This window comes from Protopterus annectens, chromosome 15.part0 (assembly GCF_019279795.1).
Source record: "Protopterus annectens isolate FY-2018-M chromosome 15.part0, PAN1.0, whole genome shotgun sequence".
NCBI lineage: Eukaryota > Metazoa > Chordata > Ceratodontiformes > Protopteridae > Protopterus > Protopterus annectens.
Window position 1 is genome coordinate 28,726,053 of NC_056749.1, and position 24,167 is coordinate 28,750,219.

The window sequence follows — 24,167 nt, forward strand, 5'->3', positions numbered from 1 at the left end:
ATCATATGCTTGCAACCCCAGGTTCCATCTTAGCAACTTGGTATTTTGCTGGATGGCTCTGTTTAACCATGTTAGGAGGTTGAGATCTGTCATAACAGTGACTTTCCTTCCATACAGATAAGGCGGAAGTTTCAGCAATGCCCACACTATGGCTAGAAATTCCTTTTCTACAGCTGCATAGCATTCCTCCCTGGGTTGGAGCCTATGACTGAGATAAACCACTGGGTGCTTGTCCCCCTCTGAAGAAATCTGGCTAAGCATAGCCCCACCCCATGGTTTGAAGCATCCAACTGCACAACAAATTCTTTGCTGTAATCTGGACTGGCTAACACAGGGGGTCCTCCCAAAGTTTCCTTAAGCTTCTGTAATACCTGCTCACATGCTGGGGTCCACACTACCTTATCTGGCCTCTTCTTCTTTGTCAGGTCTGTGAGGGGAGCAGCTATGGTACTATAACTGGGGACAAACTTTCTGTAGTACCCTGCTGTCCCTAAAAAATGCCCTCACCTGCTTTTTCATAACAGGTGCCAGCCATGCCTGAATGGCTTTCACTTTGGCAGGCTCTGGCCTTATCTTACAACTCCCCACTCTATGTCCTAGGTAGGAGACCTCTGCCATACCCACCTAATATTTGCTTTGCTTGATGGTCATCCTTGCCCTCTGTAGTCTGCCCAGCTCCTCCCTAACATACTGAAGGTGCTCTGGCCAAGAATGGCTGTAGATGGCAATATCATCCAGGTAAACAAGGGCAAACCCTCCAGCTCCTTCTAGGATACGATCTACCAGCCTCTGGAAAGTCACTGGGGCATTCTTCATCCCAAAGGGTATCTTTGTGAACTCATACAAGCCAAAAGGAGTCACAAAAGCTGACTTCTCTCTAGCACTGGGAGTCAAGGGCACCTGCCAGTAACCCTTGGTAAGATCAATGGTCGTAAGATACTTAGCCCCACCCAGCTGCTCTAGAGCCTCATCTGTCCTAGGCATGGGGTAAGCATCCGACTCTGTATGACTATTTAGTTTCCTGTAGTCCACATAGAACCCGGTGCAGCCATCCTTCTTTGGCACCAGCACCACTGGGGAGGCCCAGGGATTGTTGGACTCTTGAATCACCCCTAGTTTCAACATCTCCTGTACCTCCTCCCTCAGAGTATGTTTGACTCTCTCAGGCACTCTATAAGGGGCCTGCCTAATAGGCCTTTGGGGTCCTGTGTCCACCTGGTGCTGCACCAAGTGGGTGCACCCTGGTTTCCCAGTGAAAATGTCCCCAAATTCCTGCAACACTGCTCAGATTTCTCAAACTTGGGTAGGTGATAGCTGCTGGGACATTGCTACCCCTTCCACTGAGGTGTCAGCCCAAGCCTCGTTGAGGAGATCAGTCCCCAGATCTCCCTCAGACTCCTCCTGCAATCCACTACAAATGCTCACCGCAAGGGCCTCCCTATCATGGTAAGGTTTCATCATGTTAACATAGTACAATTTGTGCCCCTGCCATCTGCCTAGCAGTTCCACCATGTAGTTAACATCACTTACCTTTTTTACCACCTTGTAGGGTCCATCCCATGCTGCTTGCAGCTTGTTGTGCCTGACAGGAATGAGAACCATTACCTGCTGCCCCACAGCATACTCTGTAGCTCAAGCATTCCTGTCATACCACACCTTTTTCTGTTGTTGGGCTTCTGCCAGGTTCTCCTAGGCCAAGCCCATGAGTTCCCTGAGCCTTGTCCTGAGGTTTAGGACATCTGCCACAACAGGCTCCTTGTGAGACTAGCACTCACCTTCCCACTCATCTCGAATTAAATCTAGAGGTCCCCTCACCCTATGCCCATACAGCAACTCAAAGGATGAAAAACCCGTGGATTCCTGGGGAACCTCTCTGTAAGCAACAACAGATGGGGCAAATATCTGTCCCACTCCTTCTTAAACTGATTTGCAAATGCCTGTAGCATGGACTTGATTGTAGAGTTTAACCTCTCAACAAGACCATTAGTCTGGGGATGGTAGGGGGTGGTCTTCATGTGCTTCACCCCACAGGACTTCCACAGACAAGCTAGCAGGTCTGACATGAAATTGTCACCTCTGTCAGTCAGTATTTCTTTTGGGAAACCTACCCTGCTGAAAATCTCTAACAAAGCATTTGCCACCTTCTCTGCCTCAATGGAGGACAAAGCCACTCAGAGTATCGTGTAGCATAATCCACTACCACTAGGATATAATTTTTCCCTGTGGAACTTGGGGTACTCAGAGGACCCACAATATCCATAGCTACCCTCTGAAATTGCTCCTCAATCACAGACAAAGGCATCAAAGGAGCTCTCACCTTGTCTCCTGCCTTGCCTACGTTTTGGCAATGCTCACAAGTCCTGCAGTACCCTGTTACATCTCTGGAAATTCCAGGCCAATAGATGTTCTGCATAATATGCCTCTTTGTACGTTTTATGCCCATATGACCTGCAAAGGGAATATCATGGGCTATGGCTAGAAGTGCCAGATGGTAGGCTCTAGGCACTATCAACTGCTGTACTCTCTCACCTTCTAGCCCTCCCTTAAGGGCCCACTCTCTGTATAGTAACCCTTTGTCCCAATATACAGATTCCCCCTTTCCTTGAGAATCAGGTGCCTCCCTAGCTACCTGCCTCAGGCCTTGCAATGTAGGGTCCAAGAGCTGAGCTTGTCTCAACTCTCTCCTTGTAACCATTCCCAGTTCCCCTTCCACAGGAAGTCTGGCATCCTCTGACAGTGGTGCCTCACTGTCAGCCTGGGTACTACTACTCACCTCTACCTTTATAGTCCCTCTGTCCAAGGGAACATCAGCACCCACAAGCAGCTGTGGCTCACCTTCAGTCTCACTGCTACAGGGTAGCTCCCTCCCTGAAGTAACCACCTCACCAGTCCTGTCTGCAAGCATGCAGTCTTGTCTGAGTCTCCCCCAGGCTACCAGACCCACATGCTTGTCTCCAATCCTGACTGTGTGTAAATGCAGAAGCATAGGGTACTGCACTATCAAAATCATTCCCTATCAGGACATCTGCAGGTATATCCTCAAACACACCTACTTGCTGGCTTCCTTTTCCACCCTCTCAATCAAGGTGAACCGTAGCCAAATGTATTTGGAATGGGATCCCTCCTAAAGCCCTGACTGGAGTAGACTGCACAGGCAGGTAGTGCTCCTCTGTAACCATTGCAGGCTTTGCAATGGTTATATCAGAGGCTGTGTCTCTCTTGGCAATGGCCTCTTTGCCATTCACTACAATAGGATATAGCCTCTGGTGGTAGTTTGGTACCCTTGTTGTCCCAAGACAACCTACTATTGGCATTTTGTCTTTCCCACTTACTGCCTCCCTCACCTTTGGTTCCCCATCTTGCCTCCATGGACACCTGTATGCCACATGGTCCCACTGGTTGCATTCAAAACATTTAACCCTAGTTCCTGGACGTGTACCTGGACTAGTGGCTTCCCCTGCTACTGGCAGATTCTGTTGGGGCAATCTGTGCTGCCCACCCTGGGTTCCTTTAGACCCATGAGCAGTGCTGGGGGTCCCCTTCCTGTGCAGGGCTGCCCTGCTTGCCAGGTATAGGTCTCCCTTCTTCCCCAGCTCATCTGAAGTAGCACATTGTCTATCAGCTAACCAGATCCTCATGTCCTCAGGCAAAGTGCTAATGGCTTGTTCCCTCACCAAAATGTCTGCCAGCCCTTCAAAACTGGTGAACTGACATCCACTCACCCATCTATGGAAATAAGTGCTCAATTCAGCAACATATTCACACACACTTTCATCTACCTTGTGTCTATGCTCACAAAACTTTTTCCTATACATTTCAGGTGTTAGCTTAAACAGTTCTAATAGACATTTCTTAACAGCAGTATAACCAAAACATACGTCAGACATTTTAGATAATGCAGTTACAGCTTTACCATGGAGTAAGGGGGTCAGGAACTGTACCCAGAGTCATTGGTCACCTTCATACTGTTTACATACCGTCTCAAACATATGAATGAAAGAATCAAAAGTATCCCCCTCTTTAAACCGCAGAAGAAATTTACTGACCTTTTGTGCTTATCGGGTTCAGTTACTCCCTTCCCCTTTACCTCCATGACACTGGTAAAGAGTCAGCATCTCCTTCTCATACTGCCTCTGCTTCTCTTGTTCCTCAGCTTGCAGATGTAACAGTTTATCATTCTCCTCAGCCTGCAAACGTTGTGGTCTCTCATTTGCTTCTAATTCCACACACCTGGTCTCCAACTCAAGTATCTTTAGCTCCAGCTGGATTTTTAAGTCCACTGCAGAAAGGTTGAGCTGTCCATTCAATGAGGGCATCACATCTCCACTGCCAGTCTGGCAGCCTTCACAGTTGCCATAATGTTTAAGGTGTTTACCTCTCAAACACAAGGTACAGGGTGTGATTTTCACCTTGGGAAATATGGATAGGGTTAAAAAGACTCCTGGGGCCATTTTCCTAGTAATCACATATGAACCTGTTGACACAGCCTTGCAGTAACAGTAGGTAAATGTACTGGTGTGGTGTTAGAACCTATGAACCTGTTGGCACAGCTTTGCAGTAACAGTAGGTACATGTGCTGGTGTGTTGTTGGAACCTAAGAACCTGTTGGCACAGGCTTGCAGTAACAGTAGGTACATGTGCTAGTGTGGTGTTAGAACCTATGAACCTGTTGGCACAGCCTTGCAGTAACAGTAAGTACATGTGCTGGTGTGGTGTTAGAACCTATGAACCTGTTGGCACAGCCTTGCAGTAACGGTAGATAAATGCGCTGGTGTGGTGTTAGAACCTATGAACCTGTTGGCACAGCCTTGCAGTAACAGTAAGTAAATGCACTGGTGTGGTGTTAGAACCTATGAACCTGTTGGCACAGCCTTGCTGTAACAGTAGGTAAATGCACTGGTGTGGTGTTAGAACCTATGAACCTGTTGGCACAGCCTTGCAGTAACAGTAGGCACATGGGCTGGTGTGGTGTTAGCATCTATGAACCTGCTGGCACAGCCTTGAAGTAACAGTAGGTAAATGCACTTGTGTGGTGTTAGAACCTATGAACCTGTTGGCACAGCCTTGCAGTAACAGTAGGTAAATGCACTGGTGTGGTGTTAGAACCTATGAACCTGGCGGCACAGCCTTGCAGTAACAGTAGGTAAATGCGCTGGTGTGGTGTCAGAACCTATGAACCTGTTGGCACAGCCTTGCAGTAACAGTAGGTACATGTGCTGGTGTGATGTTAGAACCTATGAACCTGGTGGCACAGCCTTGCAGTAACAGTAGGTAAATGCACTGGTGTGCTGTTAGAACCTATGAACCTGTTGGCACAGCCTTGCAGTAACAGTAGGTAAATGCACTGGTGTGCTGTTAGAACCTATGAACCTGTTGGCACAGCCTTGCAGTAACAGTAGGTAAATGTACTGGTGTGGTGTTAGAACCTATGAACCTGTTGGCACAGCCTTGCAATAACAGTAGGTAAATGTACTGGTGTGGTGTTAGAACCTATGAACCTGTTGGCACAGCCCTGCAGTAACAGTAGGTACATGGGCTGGTGTGGTGTTAGCACCTATGAACCTGCTGGCACAGCCTTGAAGTAACAGTAGGTAAATGTGCGTGTGTGGTGTTAGAACCTATGAACCTGTTGGCACAGCCTTGCAGTAACAGTAGGTAAATGCAATGGTGTGGTGTTAGAACTTATGAACCTGGTGGCACAGCCTTGCAGTAACAGTAGGTAAATGCGCTGGTGTGGTGTCAGAACCTATGAACCTGGTGGTACAGCCTTGCAGTAACAGTAGGTACATGTGCTGGTGTGGTGTTAGAACCTATGAACCTGTTGGCACAGCCTTGCAGTAACAGTAGGTACATGTGCTGGTGTGGTGTTAGAACCTACATGTGCTGGTGTGGTATTAGATGCTATGAACCTGTTGGCACAGGCTTGCAGTAACAGTACCAAAATGTGCTGGTGGGTATTAGAACCTATGAACCTGCTGGCACAGGCTTGCAGTAACAGTAGGTACATGTGCTGATGTCGTGTTAGAACCTATGAACCTGTTGGCACAGCCTTGCAGTAACAGTAGGTAAATGCGCTGGTGTGGTGTTAGAACCTATGAACCTGTTGGCATAGGCTTGCAGTAACAGTAGGTAAATGCGCTGGTGTGGTGTTAGAACCTATGAACCTGTTGGCACCGGCTTGCAATAACAGTAGATAAATGTATGGTGTGGTGTTAGAATTCTGGCTGCATGGCTGAAGTAAGTTAGTAGGATGACTAGGAGGCATAGGAAGCTGCAGCAAGGGTTTCTTTACTACATCAGTGCACGTAGGAGTGATGTTGTGAAACTGTGGTAATGTAGTTCTGTTGTGGTGGTGTTCACTGACCACAGGTGGGATACATAGACTAACCTCCAAGTTTGATAAATAAGTGCATTCTCAAAGGAGGAAGCAGTATTTTCTAGAAGAACTGGGCTATTAGTAAACATGAGACAGTTGTTACACTACCTCAAAAAAAATGAAGTGTTATTAGGCTAATTAAGGAAGATGCTAAAGCATAATGGATGACTGAGCATTACTAGCAGAATGATGCATGACGGGATCCTGGTGGGATGCATGTTTGGACACCATTATCAGGGTGCTGGACAATGAGACACCACTACCAGAGCAATGCATAATGGGACACTGCCGGGATGGTTGATAGGGCACCATTATCTGAGTGATGAGTAATGCTGGGATGGATGTCTGGACACCATTATCAGGGTGCTGGACAATGAGACACCACTATCAGAGCAATGCATGATGGAACACTAGTGGGATACTTTATAGGACACTATTATCTAACTGATGGGTGATTGGATACTGCTGTGATGGATGTCTAGACACCACTGTTAGAGTGAGGGATGATGGGACACCACTATCAGAGTAATGGATGACAGGACACTGTTGGGATGAATGATGGAGCACTACTGGCGTGGATGACATCACTCCCTGAACAACTGAATATCAATGGCACCATGAATGAAAGTGCAAGGGGTGACAAAATACCACTGTCAGAGTTTTGGGTGCTGGATCAGTGGCTGAATGGTAGGTCATGAGACAGTGATGTGTAGTAGGGCAGCACTGGTAGCATGATGGATTATGGGATACAAGTGGTAAAGGAATGGGCACAGCTGTCAGCTGCATTACAACTCATAGAGGAGGGGGTCAGAACGAGGTGGACTTTCTTATGCTTCAGAATAGAAGATGTTTGTGTGCTAGACCCCATATGTCTGGTGACAAGAAATCTTTGTATAGGTTAGTTCATTAAATAAATATATCTGCTCCCTTAAATGGATCTACATGTACGAAGCAAATCAGTAAACCTGTGAAGAACAAAAGTATGAAGGCAGAAATCATAGTGCTTCACCTAATTTATACAAGATGAGAGGTATGATAATGAGTGATGAAAGTCCTGGAAGAATAAACATCACTCACAAAATGATAGGTAATGGCAGAATATCAGTAGCCTAACCACTCAGGTCATGTGTGCAACATCACCCTCAGAATGATGGGTAATGATAGAATATCAGTAGCCTAACCACTCAGGTCATGTGTGCAACATCACCCTCAGAATGATGGGTAATGATAGAATATCAGTAGCTTATTGCTAAGGTCATGTCTTAAGTGAGGGAACACCATGACAGCATGATGGCAGACAATACCACTGCAACAGATTCAGATGATGGAAGAGTAGCTGAAATGATACGAAAGATGCTGATGAAATGGTGATGGGATACACCTGTAAGCATAGTAGGGAATGATACCTGTTGCTCGTATGGTCAGGATAAAACAGACAAACAGTTGTGGGTTCTGTTCAAGCAGCTTTATTGTACACAAACACATCAGGATTGAGGCTTTGTAACTTAAACTTAAATAAACCTATAAACAGACTGACTGCCACATTCGTACAAACTCACACACTGGCTGTTCTCTCAAAATGGCATTGCTGCCTGCACGTACTTGGTATTTATACTGCAAGTGTGTCACTTGGAAATGCTTTCTAAAGTTACAACCCACATACTGTTCTAGAATATCATTAGAAGAGTTATGGATGTTGGAACAACAGTAGATGGGTTATGCTGGTGTGATATGACTGAAAGGGTGATGACCAAGCAGCCTGTAGTTTTCTTCTTTCAGCTGCACAAATTTGTCGCAAGCACCATAAGTTTATAAATGGATCCAGATTCTTAGCCCAAATTATTATTAATCATGTCAAAGTAAATTTAACTAGATATACAAAATGGTATTAGACAGGCCCTTGGATAAGAGACAAAGACTTTAGTTAGAAACTATACAATCATGAGACAGAGAACAGGTAAAGGCCAGGGTAAATAATTAATAGACATAGCAAAAAGTGAGTGAGTATACATCTTGCAATGCAGGTGACTCCAAGTAACAGCAGGTGTAGATGTGAATGTCCTGTTAGAATTTCTTCTACAGCTTGCATACATACCTCTCAAACTCTTAGCTAAAGAATTTTAGGCAAAGCCAAACATAATTGGAGGCCAAAGACCCAAAATCAGGGACAAATTTTAAATATTGCTCTTATAAAATTAGAAAGTTGCTAAGATAAACAATTTTGTATTAGCATGCATGTTCTGAAGGCTACAAAGTTTGAATCTCAAATGAGTATAAGTATTTAGTGACTTCAATCCTCAATGATTTCCCACAAAACTACAAGGTTTATGAGAACAGACCAAAATTATGAAGCAAAAATCTGAATGTTGTGTGAAATTCTGGACCTTTGAGAGATAATACTTACAAATGTTAATGATTACTCCCAGTAACATACACAGAAATGTGCTCAGCATGCAAACATCCACGATGTGTGTAAGATAATACTTACAAATGTTAACAATTACTCCCAGTAACATAAACAGAAATGCACTCAGCATGTACACATCCATGATGTATGTAAGATAATACTTACAAATGTTAACGATTACTCCCAGTAACATACACAGAAATGTGCTCAGCATGCACACATCCATGATGTATGTAAGATAATACTAAGAAATGTTAACGATTACTCCCAGTAACATACACAGAAATGCGCTCAGCATGCACACATCCACGATGTAGGTAAGATAATACTTACAAATGTTGATTACTCCCAGTAACATACACAGAAATGTGCTCAGCATGCACACATCCACGATGTATGTAAGATAATACTTACAAATGTTAACAATTACTCCCAGTAACATACACAGAAATGCACTCAGCATGCACACATCCACGATGTATGTAAGATAATACTTACAAATGTTAATGATTACTCCCAGTAACATACACATAAATGTGCTCAGCATGCACACATCCACAATGTATGTAAGATAATACTTACAAATGTTAATGATTAATCTCAGCAATATACACAGAAATGTGCTCAGGATGCACACATCCACGATGGATGTAAGATAATACTTACAAATGTTAACGATTACTCCCAGTAACATACACAGAAATGCACTCAACATGCACACATCCACGATGTATGTAAGATAATACTTACAAATGTTAATGATTACTCCCAGTAACGTACACAGAAATGTGTGCAGCATGCACACATCCACAATGTATGTAAGATAATACTTACAAATGTTAATGATTACTCCCAGTAACATACACAGAAATGTGTGCAACATGCACACATCCACAATGTATGTAAGATAATACTTACAAATGTTAATGATTACTCCCAGTAACATACACAGAAATGTGCTCAGAATGCACACATCCATGATGTATGTAAGATAATACTTACAAATGTTAACGATTACTCCCAGTAGCATACACAGAAATGTGCTCAGCATGCACACATCCATGATGGATGTAAGATAATACTTACAAATGTTAACGATTACTCCCAGTAACATACACAGTAATGTGCTCAGCATGCACACATCCACAATGTATGTAAGGTAATACTTACAAATGTTAACGATTACTCCCAGTAACATACACAGAAATGTGCTCAGAATGCACACATTCACGATGTATGTAAGATAAGACTTACAAATGTTAATGATTACTCCCAGTAACATACAAAGTATTGCACTCAGCATGCACACATCCACGATGTATGTAAGATAATACTTACAGATGTTAATGATTACTCCCAGTAACATACACAGAAATGTGCTCAGCATGCACACATCCACAATGTATGTAAGATAATACTTACAAATGTTAATGATTAATCTCAGCAACATACACAGAAATGTGCTCAAGACGCACACATCCACGATGTATGTAAGATATTACTTACAAATGTTAATGATTACTCCCAGTAACATACACAGAAATGTGCTCAGCATGCACACATCCACAATGTATGTAAGATAATACTTACAAATGTTAATGATTACTCCCAGTAACATACACAAAAATGTGCTCATAATGCATACATCCACGATGTATGTAAGATAATACTTACAAATGTTAACGATTACTCCCAGTAACATACACAGAAATGCACTCAGCATGCACACATCCACGATGTATGTAAGATAATACTTACAGATGTTAATGATTACTCCCAGTAACATACACAGAAATGTGCTCAGAATGCAGACATCCACAATGTATGTAAGATAATACTTACAAATGTTAACAATTACTCGCAGTAACATACACAGAAATGTATTCAGCATGCACACATCCACAATGTATGTAAGATAATACTTGCAAATGTTAATGATTACTCCCAGTAACATAAACAGAAATGTGCTCAGCATGCACACATCCACACTGTATGCTGTTAGGCAAACATACACGCTCACACAGATAAGCACATACACTGATTTTTATTGTTTCTGCACATGGATTGTAGAGCCTACTGATCTAACAAGCTGCTAGAATTTTCCTGCAGAGTTCCATCCTATAATCCAAAATATGCCCACCCTCCCCTCCTCTTATTGTTTCATCTCTTGTGTAGGTGGTATCACCTTGTTTCATTTTAGTCCTCTACGATCACTCTGTCATATTTTAAAAGTTCCCATTTCTAGACATAACATGGTGCCCTTCCTGTTCCCACCCCCTCTTGCCAGGCTGCTAGGTGACCTGTCTTGACAACAGCATATTTTCTTTCTACTCACCTTTTGGCATCTTATATTACAATTCATGTTACAATAGATAAGGTGAAAAAAGAGTCATCCAGACCACTAAGATATAAATTAAATACATCAAATAAAAACATGCATATAATATATATATATATATATATATATATATATATATATATATATATATATATATATATATATATATATATATATATATATATATAGGAGCTCTATAGAATCCTGAAAGTCCAAAATCCTGAGACCAAAATCCCGAAAGTTCAAAATCTTGAAAACTCAAAATCCTGAAAACACACAGGATACCAACACTTACTATATTCCAGCACAAGTGCATACAGAAACAAATAAAACACAAACCATATTACTCTTCTCCAAGTATAACCAGGGGGGCAAGCCCCCCTGTGCTCCCCACACCCCCTGCTACTTAAATATATCAACTTCGAAATTGCACTTAGTGTACTGAAGTGCAATCTCGGAGTTGTTATATTTATGTAGCAGGGGGTGTGGGGGTGCAAGGGGGCTTGCCCCCCTGCATATAGTTGAAGGGTAATATGTTTCTGTATGCACTTGTGCTGGAATATAGTAAGTGTTGATATCCCGTCTGTTTTCAGAGTTTTGAGTTTTCAAGATTTTGAGTTTTCAGCATTTTGGTCTCAGAATTTTGGGCTTTCAGGATAATGTAGTGCTTCTATATATATATATATATATATATATATATATATATATATATGTGTGTATATTCACTTCATAATCTCAAAATACTGAAACATCGAATTTCAGTATCTCAAAACTATGAAACCGAATTCACAAAACACTAAAGCTACAAAACCCTGTGCCCAAAACCGCAAAATTTAAAACACCGAACAAACCGCATACACTACATCATACATACGGCACAACACCCACATCACAACATAAACAAACAAAAACTACACACATACACAACTCATACACACATAAGCAGGGGGGCAAGCCCCCCTGCACCACCCACCCCCTACTTATATATATATATATATATATATATATATATATATATATATATATATATATGTATACTAACTCCGAGATCGCACAAACAGGAAACAAAAGCAAACTCACACACGCACATTCTCCAGTCCCTCACACACACATATCAAACATATCAGCACACTCAAACACACTCTAACCCCCACTCAAATCCCTTACAAAACACTCACTTACCCGGCAAAACACCTAGATCCGCACACAGCACTGTGCACCATAAACACACAATCCCGGACATCACATAGCGTAAGGCCATAACCGCGAATTCGAGATATTCGAATTCATGATTATAAATTTTTGCTATTTTAAACATTCGGGTTTATAGTCTCGAGATACTGAAATTCAACATTTCAGTATTTCGAGATTATAAACGGCTCCTATATATATATATATATATGTATATAGATATATATATATATATATATATATATATATATATATATATATATATATATCTTCAGCGTACTTCTGTAGTATGCTGAGAACTCTCAGACTGCATCCAGTCACACTTTTCACAAATATCATTTCATTTATTCAACATTGCACTTTAAAGCATAAATCATTCACTAAACAAAATGGCAGAATCTTGTAATCAAAATACCTTAAATTTTCTAGGGTATTGTTTCCATCTCCCTGTACCCTTCAGATAATTATTGCTTAATGAGGGTCATTTGTCTGTCTGTTTTTCAGTCTGTATATAAATATATCTGTCTAAGTAGGTAGGCTGTCCCAAAGGACCCCTTTCAGCTATAACCCAGGCTTCAGAGCAAGAAGATGTACACTCTAATCACAGGGTTGTGAATGTAACTGTCTCAATAGGATCCCTATGCAGTGTCCACACTTCAGTTAGTAATCTTTGTCAAAGTTCAGTTCACATTTCCCATCGACATCACCTCTTTCCTTGTGCTACACATTGAATAAGCCTTAAAGCTGCGTGTCTCTCATGATTACCAGTTCTCAGATCAATCACGTGAACATGGAATCAATCGATCATCTAGTCTCACCTGATACCTGACTGTCCTACATTAGTCACAGTGACTGTTGCGTTCTATAATTTTATTGCTACTGCAAAGAGCAGTAATGAATTCTCATAATTTGTAATCCACCAGTCATCAAAACTTACCGGAGAGAAGCCTTCCAGAACTCTGTCACAAGTATAGAATACGGGTTCACAGAAGGAGGTGTTGTTGACAGAATTTTCTTCAAGCACCTTTCCCAGACCTGGTCCAATCTACAATCGAGTAAGTACTGCAAACAAAATCAAATAAGAGCTAGTTAGTTACCGCTGTGCCATGTTTATAACCACCCCACTATCTCCATAAGTCACCCTCTCTGACCTCCTGCTTATTGTACTTGAAGTGTCACCCCTGGTACTGTCTCATAAGTAACTTCTATGGCCTTCTTCAGCCCACAATAAAGCCTCCCGTACGAATCACAAATGTTTAACTCACTGAAGATTCATCTCCCTGAGTTAAACTGGTCAGGGTTCAAGCTCCCAAAACACTAAAAAGTAAGTCTGAGGGGTAAGGCCGCCATGACCTCAGAACTACATATCGACTTCACAGGGGCATGAAAAAGGGAGAAATCTTCTCAAATGAAGGAATCATTGTTGGCGCACATTTAGAAACTGCACCATCAGTGATTTCCTACATAAAACGGTGATTGGTAAATTCAACACCAGGGAGCTGAACTTGGCAACTGGAGCCCTTAAGGAGTTGGGGTTCAGGAATGTCTAGAGTTATCCCTGATTCTGATATATTTTTGTCAAGTAGAAACTTACTACTCTGGTGAGCATGAAAACCCACCGGCTGTGATAGATTTACCACTGACCAGAGGGACTGATATGTGGAGAGAGTGACCAATGACTCTGCTGCTGATTTCCTGGTTGTGCCACCCATTAGTAACACAGTCTTGTACAATACAGTTAAAGGGTTAGTACATTGCAGGTTTATGTGCCTGGATAATCATGTTAAGGGTGGAATCTGTAATGCCACCCTTCGAAACACTGATAAATTCCTGATCATTTGGGAATTCACTGCAGAGAAACCAAGCAAGCCTCACTTCACCATCATGTTTCATCACACACTATATTAAACTTTGAAAAGTGTTGTGCTATTTGTTTATGAATGGTATCAACAACAAAAAAGTAAACAGAGCCTAGAAAGTCTTAACCTCATGCAATCCCTCCACTGGCTTTATTTGCGCAACATTTTAAACAAGGTTTATTGGTTTCCGAAGCAAGTTTATGACTAGACGAGAAGGTATATCTGGTGTTTTTCAGTGTCATTTTCTAATTTCTATACCTCATGGTTTAATGGAACTATTTAATTATTTTAGCATTTGAGGAAGAACAAATCTTCTCTGCTTTCTACCTGTATTTGCTAAGTACTGCATTTACTAGTGATAAAAGGAAGACAATCCATAGGTCAGGCTTTCATTCTTAATGTGAAACTATGACTTGTGACTCCACAGCATTCTTTACCTGTCCTTAGTTAAAAAAAAAAAATGTTTTCATTTGCTGTTATCTTATATGCAATAAGTATGTATTTACACTCCACACATAGTCTATATATTGTCAACAAATAAAAGATAATTATCTCTCACCCCCCCACTAGGACATGGGAGCAGAGACATCTGCCCAGGTGGAAGAAGAGGCATGTACCTATCACACCTCAGGTACTTCTGTTTACTCCAGTTGCTGAGTTACTGTATGTATACCCATATGGATAAGGGCAGAAGGAAGGACATCTTCTTCACGGGACACACAGAGACACAAAGACATCACCACTTACATGAGGCGGGGATGAGTAAGATAAGTGCTGCCTAGCTTAAAGTTTCTACATTCTCTGTATAACAACAGGAACACAATAAGACTATAAATAAATCACAGAGTGTCCCTTCTGTTTTACAAAGTGATTGCCACTTTAGAGAGCAAACATCAGTATCTTACAGTACCGCCAGGACCAACAAGACACCATTTGTTTCTGTTAAGAATTAAGTTGAAGAAACATAAGATCAACAGCTGTAAATGGCAGGCAGGTGGCAGTCCATTACTAAAGAACTCTAAACATCAGGCAGGTAGCAGTCCATTACTAAAGAACTCTAAACATCAGGCAGGTAGCAGTCCATTACTAAAGAACTCTAAACATCAGGCAGGTAGCAGTCCATTACTAAAGAACTCTAAACATCAGGCAGGTAGCAGTCCATTACTAAAGAACTCTAAACATCAGGCAGGTAGCAGTCCATTACTAAAGAGCTGTAAACAGCAGGCAGGTAGCAGTCCATTACTAAAGAGCTGTAAACGGCAGGCAGGTAGAGGTCTGTTACTAAAGAGCTGTAAACGGCAGGCAGGTAGCAGTCCATTACTAAAGAACTCTAAACATCAGGCAGGTAGCAGTCCATTACTAAAGAGCTTTAAACAGCAGGCAGGTAGCAGTCCATTACTAAAGAACTCTAAACATCAGGCATGTAGCAGTCCATTACTAAAGAGCTTTAAACAGCAGGCAGGTAGCAGTCCATTACTAAAGAGCTGCAAACAGCAGGCAGGTAGCAGTCCATTACTAAAGAGCTGTAAACATCAGGCATGTAGCAGTCCATTACTAAAGAGCTGTAAACGGCAGGCAGGTAGCAGTCCATTACTAAAGAACTCTAAACATCAGGCAGGTAGCAGTCCATTACTAAAGAACTCTAAACAAAAGGCATGTAGCAGTCCATTACTAAAGAGCTGTAAACGGCAGGCAGGTAGCAGTCCATTACTAAAGAACTCTAAACATCAGGCAGGTAGCAGTCCATTACTAAAGAACTCTAAACATCAGGCATGTAGCAGTCCATTACTAAAGAACTCTAAACATCAGGCATGTAGCAGTCCATTACTAAAGAACTTTAAACAGCAGGCAGGTAGCAGTCCATTACTAAAGAACTCTAAACATCAGGCATGTAGCAGTCCATTACTAAAGAACTCTAAACATCAGGCATGTAGCAGTCCATTACTAAAGAACTCTAAACATCAGGCATGTAGCAGTCCATTACTAAAGAACTCTAAACATCAGGCATGTAGCAGTCCATTACTAAAGAACTCTAAACATCAGGCATGTAGCAGTCCATTACTAAAGAGCTTTAAACAGCAGGCAGGTAGCAGTCCATTACTAAAGAACTCTAAACATCAGGCATGTAGCAGTCCATTACTAAAGAGCTTTAAACAGCAGGCAGGTAGCAGTCCATTACTAAAGAGCTGCAAACAGCAGGCAGGTAGCAGTCCATTACTAAAGAGCTTTAAACAGCAGGCAGGTAGCAGTCCATTACTAAAGAACTGTAAACATCAGGCATGTAGCAGTCCATTACTAAAGAGCTTTAAACAGCAGGCAGGTAGCAGTCCATTACTAAAGAGCTTTAAACAGCAGGCAGGTAGCAGTCCATTACTAAAGAACTCTAAACATCAGGCATGTAGCAGTCCATTACTAAAGAGCTTTAAACAGCAGGCAGGTAGCAGTCCATTACTAAAGAACTCTAAACATTAGGCATGTAGCAGTCCATTACTAAAGAGCTTTAAACAGCAGGCAGGTAGCAGTCCATTACTAAAGAACTCTAAACATCAGGCAGGTAGCAGTCCATTACTAAAGAACTCTAAACATCAGGCATGTAGCAGTCCATTACTAAAGAGCTTTAAACAGCAGGCAGGTAGCAGTCCATTACTAAAGAGCTGCAAACAGCAGGCAGGTAGCAGTCCATTACTAAAGAACTCTAAACATCAGGCATGTAGCAGTCCATTACTAAAGAGCTTTAAACAGCAGGCAGGTAGCAGTCCATTACTAAAGAACTCTAAACATCAGGCATGTAGCAGTCCATTACTAAAGAGCTTTAAACAGCAGGCAGGTAGCAGTCCATTACTAAAGAACTCTAAACATCAGGCATGTAGCAGTCCATTACTAAAGAGCTTTAAACAGCAGGCAGGTAGCAGTCCATTACTAAAGAACTCTAAACATCAGGCATGTAGCAGTCCATTACTAAAGAGCTTTAAACAGCAGGCAGGTAGCAGTCCATTACTAAAGAGCTGCAAACAGCAGGCAGGTAGCAGTCCATTACTAAAGAGCTTTAAACAGCAGGCAGGTAGCAGTCCATTACTAAAGAACTGTAAACATCAGGCATGTAGCAGTCCATTACTAAAGAGCTTTAAACAGCAGGCAGGTAGCAGTCCATTACTAAAGAGCTTTAAACAGCAGGCAGGTAGCAGTCCATTACTAAAGAACTCTAAACATCAGGCATGTAGCAGTCCATTACTAAAGAGCTTTAAACAGCAGGCAGGTAGCAGTCCATTACTAAAGAACTCTAAACATTAGGCATGTAGCAGTCCATTACTAAAGAGCTTTAAACAGCAGGCAGGTAGCAGTCCATTACTAAAGAACTCTAAACATCAGGCAGGTAGCAGTCCATTACTAAAGAACTCTAAACATCAGGCATGTAGCAGTCCATTACTAAAGAGCTTTAAACAGCAGGCAGGTAGCAGTCCATTACTAAAGAGCTGCAAACAGCAGGCAGGTAGCAGTCCATTACTAAAGAACTCTAAACATCAGGCATGTAGCAGTCCATTACTAAAGAGCTTTAAACAGCAGGCAGGTAGCAGTCCATTACTAAAGAACTCTAAACATCAGGCATGTAGCAGTCCATTACTAAAGAGCTTTAAACAGCAGGCAGGTAGCAGTCCATTACTAAAGAACTCTAAACATCAGGCATGTAGCAGTCCATTACTAAAGAGCTGTAAACGGCAGGCAGGTAGCAGTCCATTACTAAAGAACTCTAAACATCAGGCATGTAGCAGTCCATTACTAAAGAGCTTTAAACAGCAGGCAGGTAGCAGTCCATTACTAAAGAGCCGTAAACGGCAGGCAGGATGCAGTCCATTACTAAAGAACTGTAAACATCAGGCAGGTAGCAGTCCATTACTAAAGAGCTTTAAACAGCAGGCAGGTAGCAGTCCATTACTAAAGAGCTGTAAACAGCAGGCAGGTAGAGGTCCGTTACTAAAGAGCTGTAAACGGCAGGCTGGCAGCAGTCCATTACTAAACAGCTGTAAACATCAGGCAGATAGCAGTCCATTACTAAAGAGCTGTAAATGGCAAGGAGGTAGCAGTCCACTACTAAAACATTGTAAATATCAGGCAGGTAGCAGTCTGTTACTAAAGAGGTGTAAACGGCAGGCAGGTAGCAGTCCATTACTAAAGAGTAGTAAATGGCAGGAAGGTAGCAGTCCATTGCTAAACAGCTGTAAATGTCAGGCAGGCAGCAGCCCGTTACTTCATGACATCACAGCTTGTGATAATACTCACTGGCTTTTTGTTGTCAAGAACCATATCAAGTAAAGGAAAGGTGCCAAAAATATACTGGTGAACCAACAACCCTCGGACTGATTTTGTGCCAGTCTCTCTGTTGTGTTTATATAGTACACAAAAAATGTTAATGAACCAAATAAATAAAATTAAATATGACACACACTGCTGTATGGCTGCATAGAATACTGTTTGGGATGAGAACTTCTGGGTTAAGGTACTACCTCTTTTTCACTTTTTGGCTGTTTTGCATTATAATGCACTTTCAGAACCTTGGAGACAGCAGCAGCACAAACTGCACATTCTGGAGTTACACCAGCTGTATGCTCCTCCCATGTGCTGAGTACATTACACACGCACACACACACACACGCGCACACACGCGCACACATATATATATATATATATATATATATATATATATATATATATATACACACACACACACACACACACACATACACACACACACACACACACACACACACACACACACACACACACACACACACACACAGACACACAGACACACACACACACACACACACATACACACACACACACACACCCACACATGCACACAAACACAGACACACACACACAATGACACACACCCACACATGCACACACACACACACACACACACACACACACACACACACACACACACACACGCGCGCGCACACGCACGCATGCACGCACACACAATGACACACAACCACACATGCACACAAACACAGACACACACACACAATGACGCACACCTACACACACACACAAACACACACACACGCAAACACACGCACACCCACACAGACAATGACACACACCCACACATGCACACCCACACAGACAATGATACACACCCACACATGCACACACACACAATGACACACACTCACACACACACACAAACACACACACACACACACACACACACGTATATATAAATTACATAGGGATTATAAGTGTAGACTTGCTGATATTTTAAAAATATGTAATATAAATTGCTACAACTGATGTAAGCTCCAAAGTCAACATAATATTTAATATGTTAGTTACTCCAAAAGTCTAGAATGTAGATATGTTTTAAATTGTCTTGGATGTACTAATTTTACTTCTTAAATTAGGTGTTTTTATCAGACAGATACACTAAGCAGACACATTGCTCTTCTGATCCATTCTTCAGTTCGACTATTACCTTTAGCACTGCAGAAGGAAGTCTAATTATTTAATGAGCCATGTTGCACACAGAATCATTTTCATATTTTAGACTCATTTAGCAAACCCAGCAAGGTGTTCCATTCAGGTAGGAATGCTGAAAAGTGCAAAAGCTGCCTATTAAGCTGCTTTTTCTGTGCAGGTGTAGTATGTGCATATATGACTATTTGTAACCTGTGTGTTTATGATACAGAAGGTTGTGCATGTTGAGCTCAGCCCTTGCCATGACAATACTGGCATAGTATAGGTAAGTACTCTTACCTTGTACACCAGTTTTTTATTGTTATCTAAGCCATGTATGTACTCTGTTAACTTCCTTGGAGCTTTTCTCCCCAGGACTCCACTGAAAACGGACACTTTGTGTCCCGTTGGATTTATCCTGGTAAAATAATGTTAAAATAAAATAAATAAATAAATAAATTTAATTTTAGTCCATGATTTTTGCACCAGTTATTTATTTGAGGGAAACGTTCATGCAGATGGCTAAGTCATCTGGGGTTTCAATGACTGCTCCTGGCTTGCAGATATCTGCAACCATAGTCAGCTGGCACACTTTGGTATTGGCTTTTACTTCAGAGAAGTAGATGCCAAACAGGATAAGAGTTTGCATGTAAATTTACAGAAGGAAAATAAGCAGAAACTTTGAAGGCTTATTTATATATTTTTAATGTTTGCTGCCATCTTACTTGGCCATTCAGTCCCCCCCCAGCTGCCTTACTGACATACTTGCTGCCCCAGAGGTAACAGCTCTACTGTCCATTTGTTCCCATGAGGGCAATCATACTGAGAGTGATACATTCATCTGCAGTGACACTACAGCCCTCCCTATATGGCTGTAAATACCCCCCATGCACGCCCAAAGAGGAAAAGGATGGTGAGTAACAGGCCAGTGTGGTGCTTTTTGCCAAGTTCCATTAGTGAAGTAATGTTCAGAGGTAAAACCTCCAACTTTAATAACAGTCACTTCCAAAATGTTCCTGGTTTCCATCAGGAATCTACACAGGGTGTACACCTCAGTGAAATGTATTCAACCCTCCTCCACTGAGACAGGCAAGCAGGTATAGCCTCACCCTGCCACCCCTTGCCTGGGCTGCAATCAGCACTACATTCGATTATGCCATGCCGATAGCTCTGGATGCTTCTGCCTTTGGCTCTTACTTTATTCCATCTACAGGTGTCTTTCCTGGCATGAAATCTAAGGTAGAGACAGACAGTTCTGCTGATAGCACAAACTAATAAATAAATTAGAGCATAAAGCTGCCTTTATGCTAGTGCTGGTAATTTCTAGTTCTTTCCATTTTATCCTGAAAACTCATGTCCAGTGTCAACATGCTTCAAGCCTACCCAGACATAGTCTTCACCTCACATCCAAGGACATTACCCTTCAGATAACTACATAGCCATCAGCTTGCACAGGTGAATGTCCTGTCAAGTAACCAGACTCTAAATCTTTTACTGCTCCAGGGAACAGGCAGGTGCTATGTGGATGTACAGCAGCTGAATTTCCTGCTGAGTGGTTGATTCTGCTTGCATCCTTAAACTGAACCGGTGCCTATTTCTACTGAAAAGTTTATCCTCTGCTATAGTGTTCCATCCCCAGGCCGTGTGCCCTGCATTGTGAGATTAGTCTTTACATGGATATGAGCTGCTCCAGCTCAAAAGACCAACCAAGCTAACAGCACACACAGCAGAAATGTCACTGTGACAATAAAAAATCTCCCTTATACAGCTACTAAAATACTTAAGAAACAACAAGGATTACAACAATCATCACTTCTACTCATGCCTGATTTTCAGCACAAATAACACTAAAGCCAAAGCATTCACATGAAGAGAAACTGCCGTACCTGGCTTAAGAGAAAGACTAATTCTCCAGGCCCAGACTCAGGTGCTGCACACTCTCTGTTCCCAGAATCTAAGTAAGAATCCTTGTAGTAAAGCAGATCCAAAGCCGGATGAATATGGTTAGATCCCGAAGCAGACTCTTCATCTTGGCTGGTCATTTCCTAATTAATCAAACATTTTCGTCATTGTTTTGCAATAATTTCTTTGCTGACATATGTCACTTTTTTCCTGTCATTTTGTTTCATTTATGAACATTTTTAGTATCTCCTACCTCTTTGCTTTTACTCTTTCACCTCAGCTGGCTGTAAATGTCCTTTGGATAAACTCTCTGGCACAACACATTGCAAAGCTACACCTCACATCTCTACTTAGATTGCTCTTTAAGTTGACAAGTTTCTCCTATCTGACTTCTTTTGGGGGATGGGCTGACTAGGCACAGCTGGTGGTGTGATCAGATTGGTCCTTACCTTGACAGAGACAGGGACTGGTCATTATCAGTGCTGCCATGTATACCCGTGAGGACAGCGGTAACATGCATCACTTCTGGGATACTGTTAGCAATGTTACTTCTTTACCTTGGTCTTCCTGGGAGCTACCCAAATGATACTTGCAACACAGCTACCTCTACCATCCCTGCCACCTTCAGCTCTGGTATTCCAGCCTGAGGCCAAAGATCCGAGTCTGTCCAGCATCACAGTAGGCAAAGTTACTAAGTACATGGAGGATGATGAATTTCGAAGAACAATACCAGTGTGTGTCTAACAACACCCTATGGTACAATTAAATAAAAGTAGCTGTGCCCAGTACTTCAGGCTAGTAAGGCATTAAGGGGTCTATATTAGAACACTGAACATTCAAAATGTTGAGTGTTCTAATTGCGACCCATTTTCAGCGAACACTGAAAATATCGAAGAAACAGAAAACCAAATTTTTTCCTAGGGAAGGAATTTGTTTGTCCGCTTCTGTTGCTTCTGTATTTTCAGTGCTGTGGTGGAAAGTTACGGGTTGGGTTCGGGTAAGTGTGCGATTGTGTGGACGTGAGGGTTAGGGTGGGTTAGGTGAGTTAGGGTTAGGGCGTGGGTCAGGTAAGTGTGCGATTGTGTGGACATGAGGGTTAGGGCAGGGTAGGTGAGTTAGGGTTAGGGCGCGGGTGAGGTGACTGTGCGATAGTGACGGACCTTAGGGTTAGAGTTTGGGTTAAGGTAAGTGGATAGTTAGTGGTGTATGTATAGTTTAGTGTAGGGTTAGGTGTAAGAGTTTAGGTGTATGTGTGTGGATTGCTGTTTGTTTGGTGTACTTGTGTTGTGTGTATGTGTTTTGGAAGAGCAAATTTTTTCCCTAGGAAACAATTTGCTGTTCTGACTGTTCGATGTTTTTAATTTTCGATTGATAGGGTTTGATATTAGAACACTCGACATTTTGAATGTTTGGTGTTCTAATATAGACCCGGCATTAAGTACCTATACAAGAATAGGCCTAGATGTGCCTTCTTTCATTTGTTCCATTAAGATCTGAGTCATGATGCATGGAAACTACCAGTTCTACTCTGAAGGAAAAGTACTTAATTGTAATACTTTGTCCTCCCCAAAACACAAATAATCATGCAACATACATCAAGCTTGTAAGAGGACACTGTGAAAGGTTTAGAAGTAGTTAATGTTTGACTGACTGGGGTGACCCCAGATTTATCACATAAGTTTTCTATTAAAGAACCATGGGAGTCACAGAAGACTTTAATTCCTAGACCTTCTCCCTTTACCTCCTTCACCTGCTATACACTCCGTTAGCAATGGGTATACTACACCCTATCCAGGAAAGAGATCCCTGTCATGAATGATATGCCTGGAGGTCTCTTAACCCAATGTATGTGCTGTTTGCAAATCAGAAGGAAGATGTGTATGTTGGGGGAGTCTTTTTAGTTTTATAAATATGTATAGAAAAATTTTATAGACACACACACACACACACACACACACACACACACATACATGTGTGTGTGTGCGTCTATATATATATATATATATATATATATATATATATATATATATATATATATATATATATATATAGATATATATATATATATATATGGATATATAGATATATATACAGATATATATAGATATACACACAATCTGAAAAACTGCATAATTACAAAATAACATTGAGCAACTGAAAGTGATTCTAGATAAACTGAAAGTGATGCAGTTCTAACATATTCACATATTTTTATTGCTACCTGCTTCTTTTTCACATGTTCAGTAACTCAAACATCCATCCATCCACACACACACTACACTACACAACTACACAACACCTTAGTCTGTGGTTATCGAGCAGTGTGCCCACACCAAGGTCTGTTTCAAAGTAACCATTTTATTTGTGCAAATATTTCAGGTTTGTACACATAGGGGAATATTTATTCTAAGCCACCCAATTCCTTTCAGAGGAAATTTACATCTAGCTATGGAAGTACTTAAGTGTCTACACATAATTCTAACAGTTACACAAAAATCAAAACATAATGTGTTTCAGTTTGTCAAAAGAAATACTGACTTCCCCTGCCTATATAAACAAGATGATGTTTTATTTATTTGAGTTTGTTTCCTGGAGTAGAGCACTGAACAGTTCTGATCAACTTCAGTCCCAGCC

The 24,167-nt window shown here is 41.6% G+C and overlaps 1 protein-coding gene across 1 annotated transcript in view; it reads right to left on the reverse strand.

The window, feature by feature from the left end:
* Positions 1 to 24,167, reverse strand: part of LOC122789780 — a 728,210-nt gene that overhangs the window by 409,580 nt on the left and 294,463 nt on the right. Inside the window, exons 8-9 of the mRNA XM_044057221.1 lie at positions 21,518 to 21,676; positions 13,250 to 13,374 (exon numbers count right to left, since the gene is read on the reverse strand). Coding sequence (XP_043913156.1) covers positions 13,250 to 13,374; positions 21,518 to 21,676 — 284 coding nt within the window. The remainder of the gene's footprint in view (positions 1 to 13,249; positions 13,375 to 21,517; positions 21,677 to 24,167) is intronic.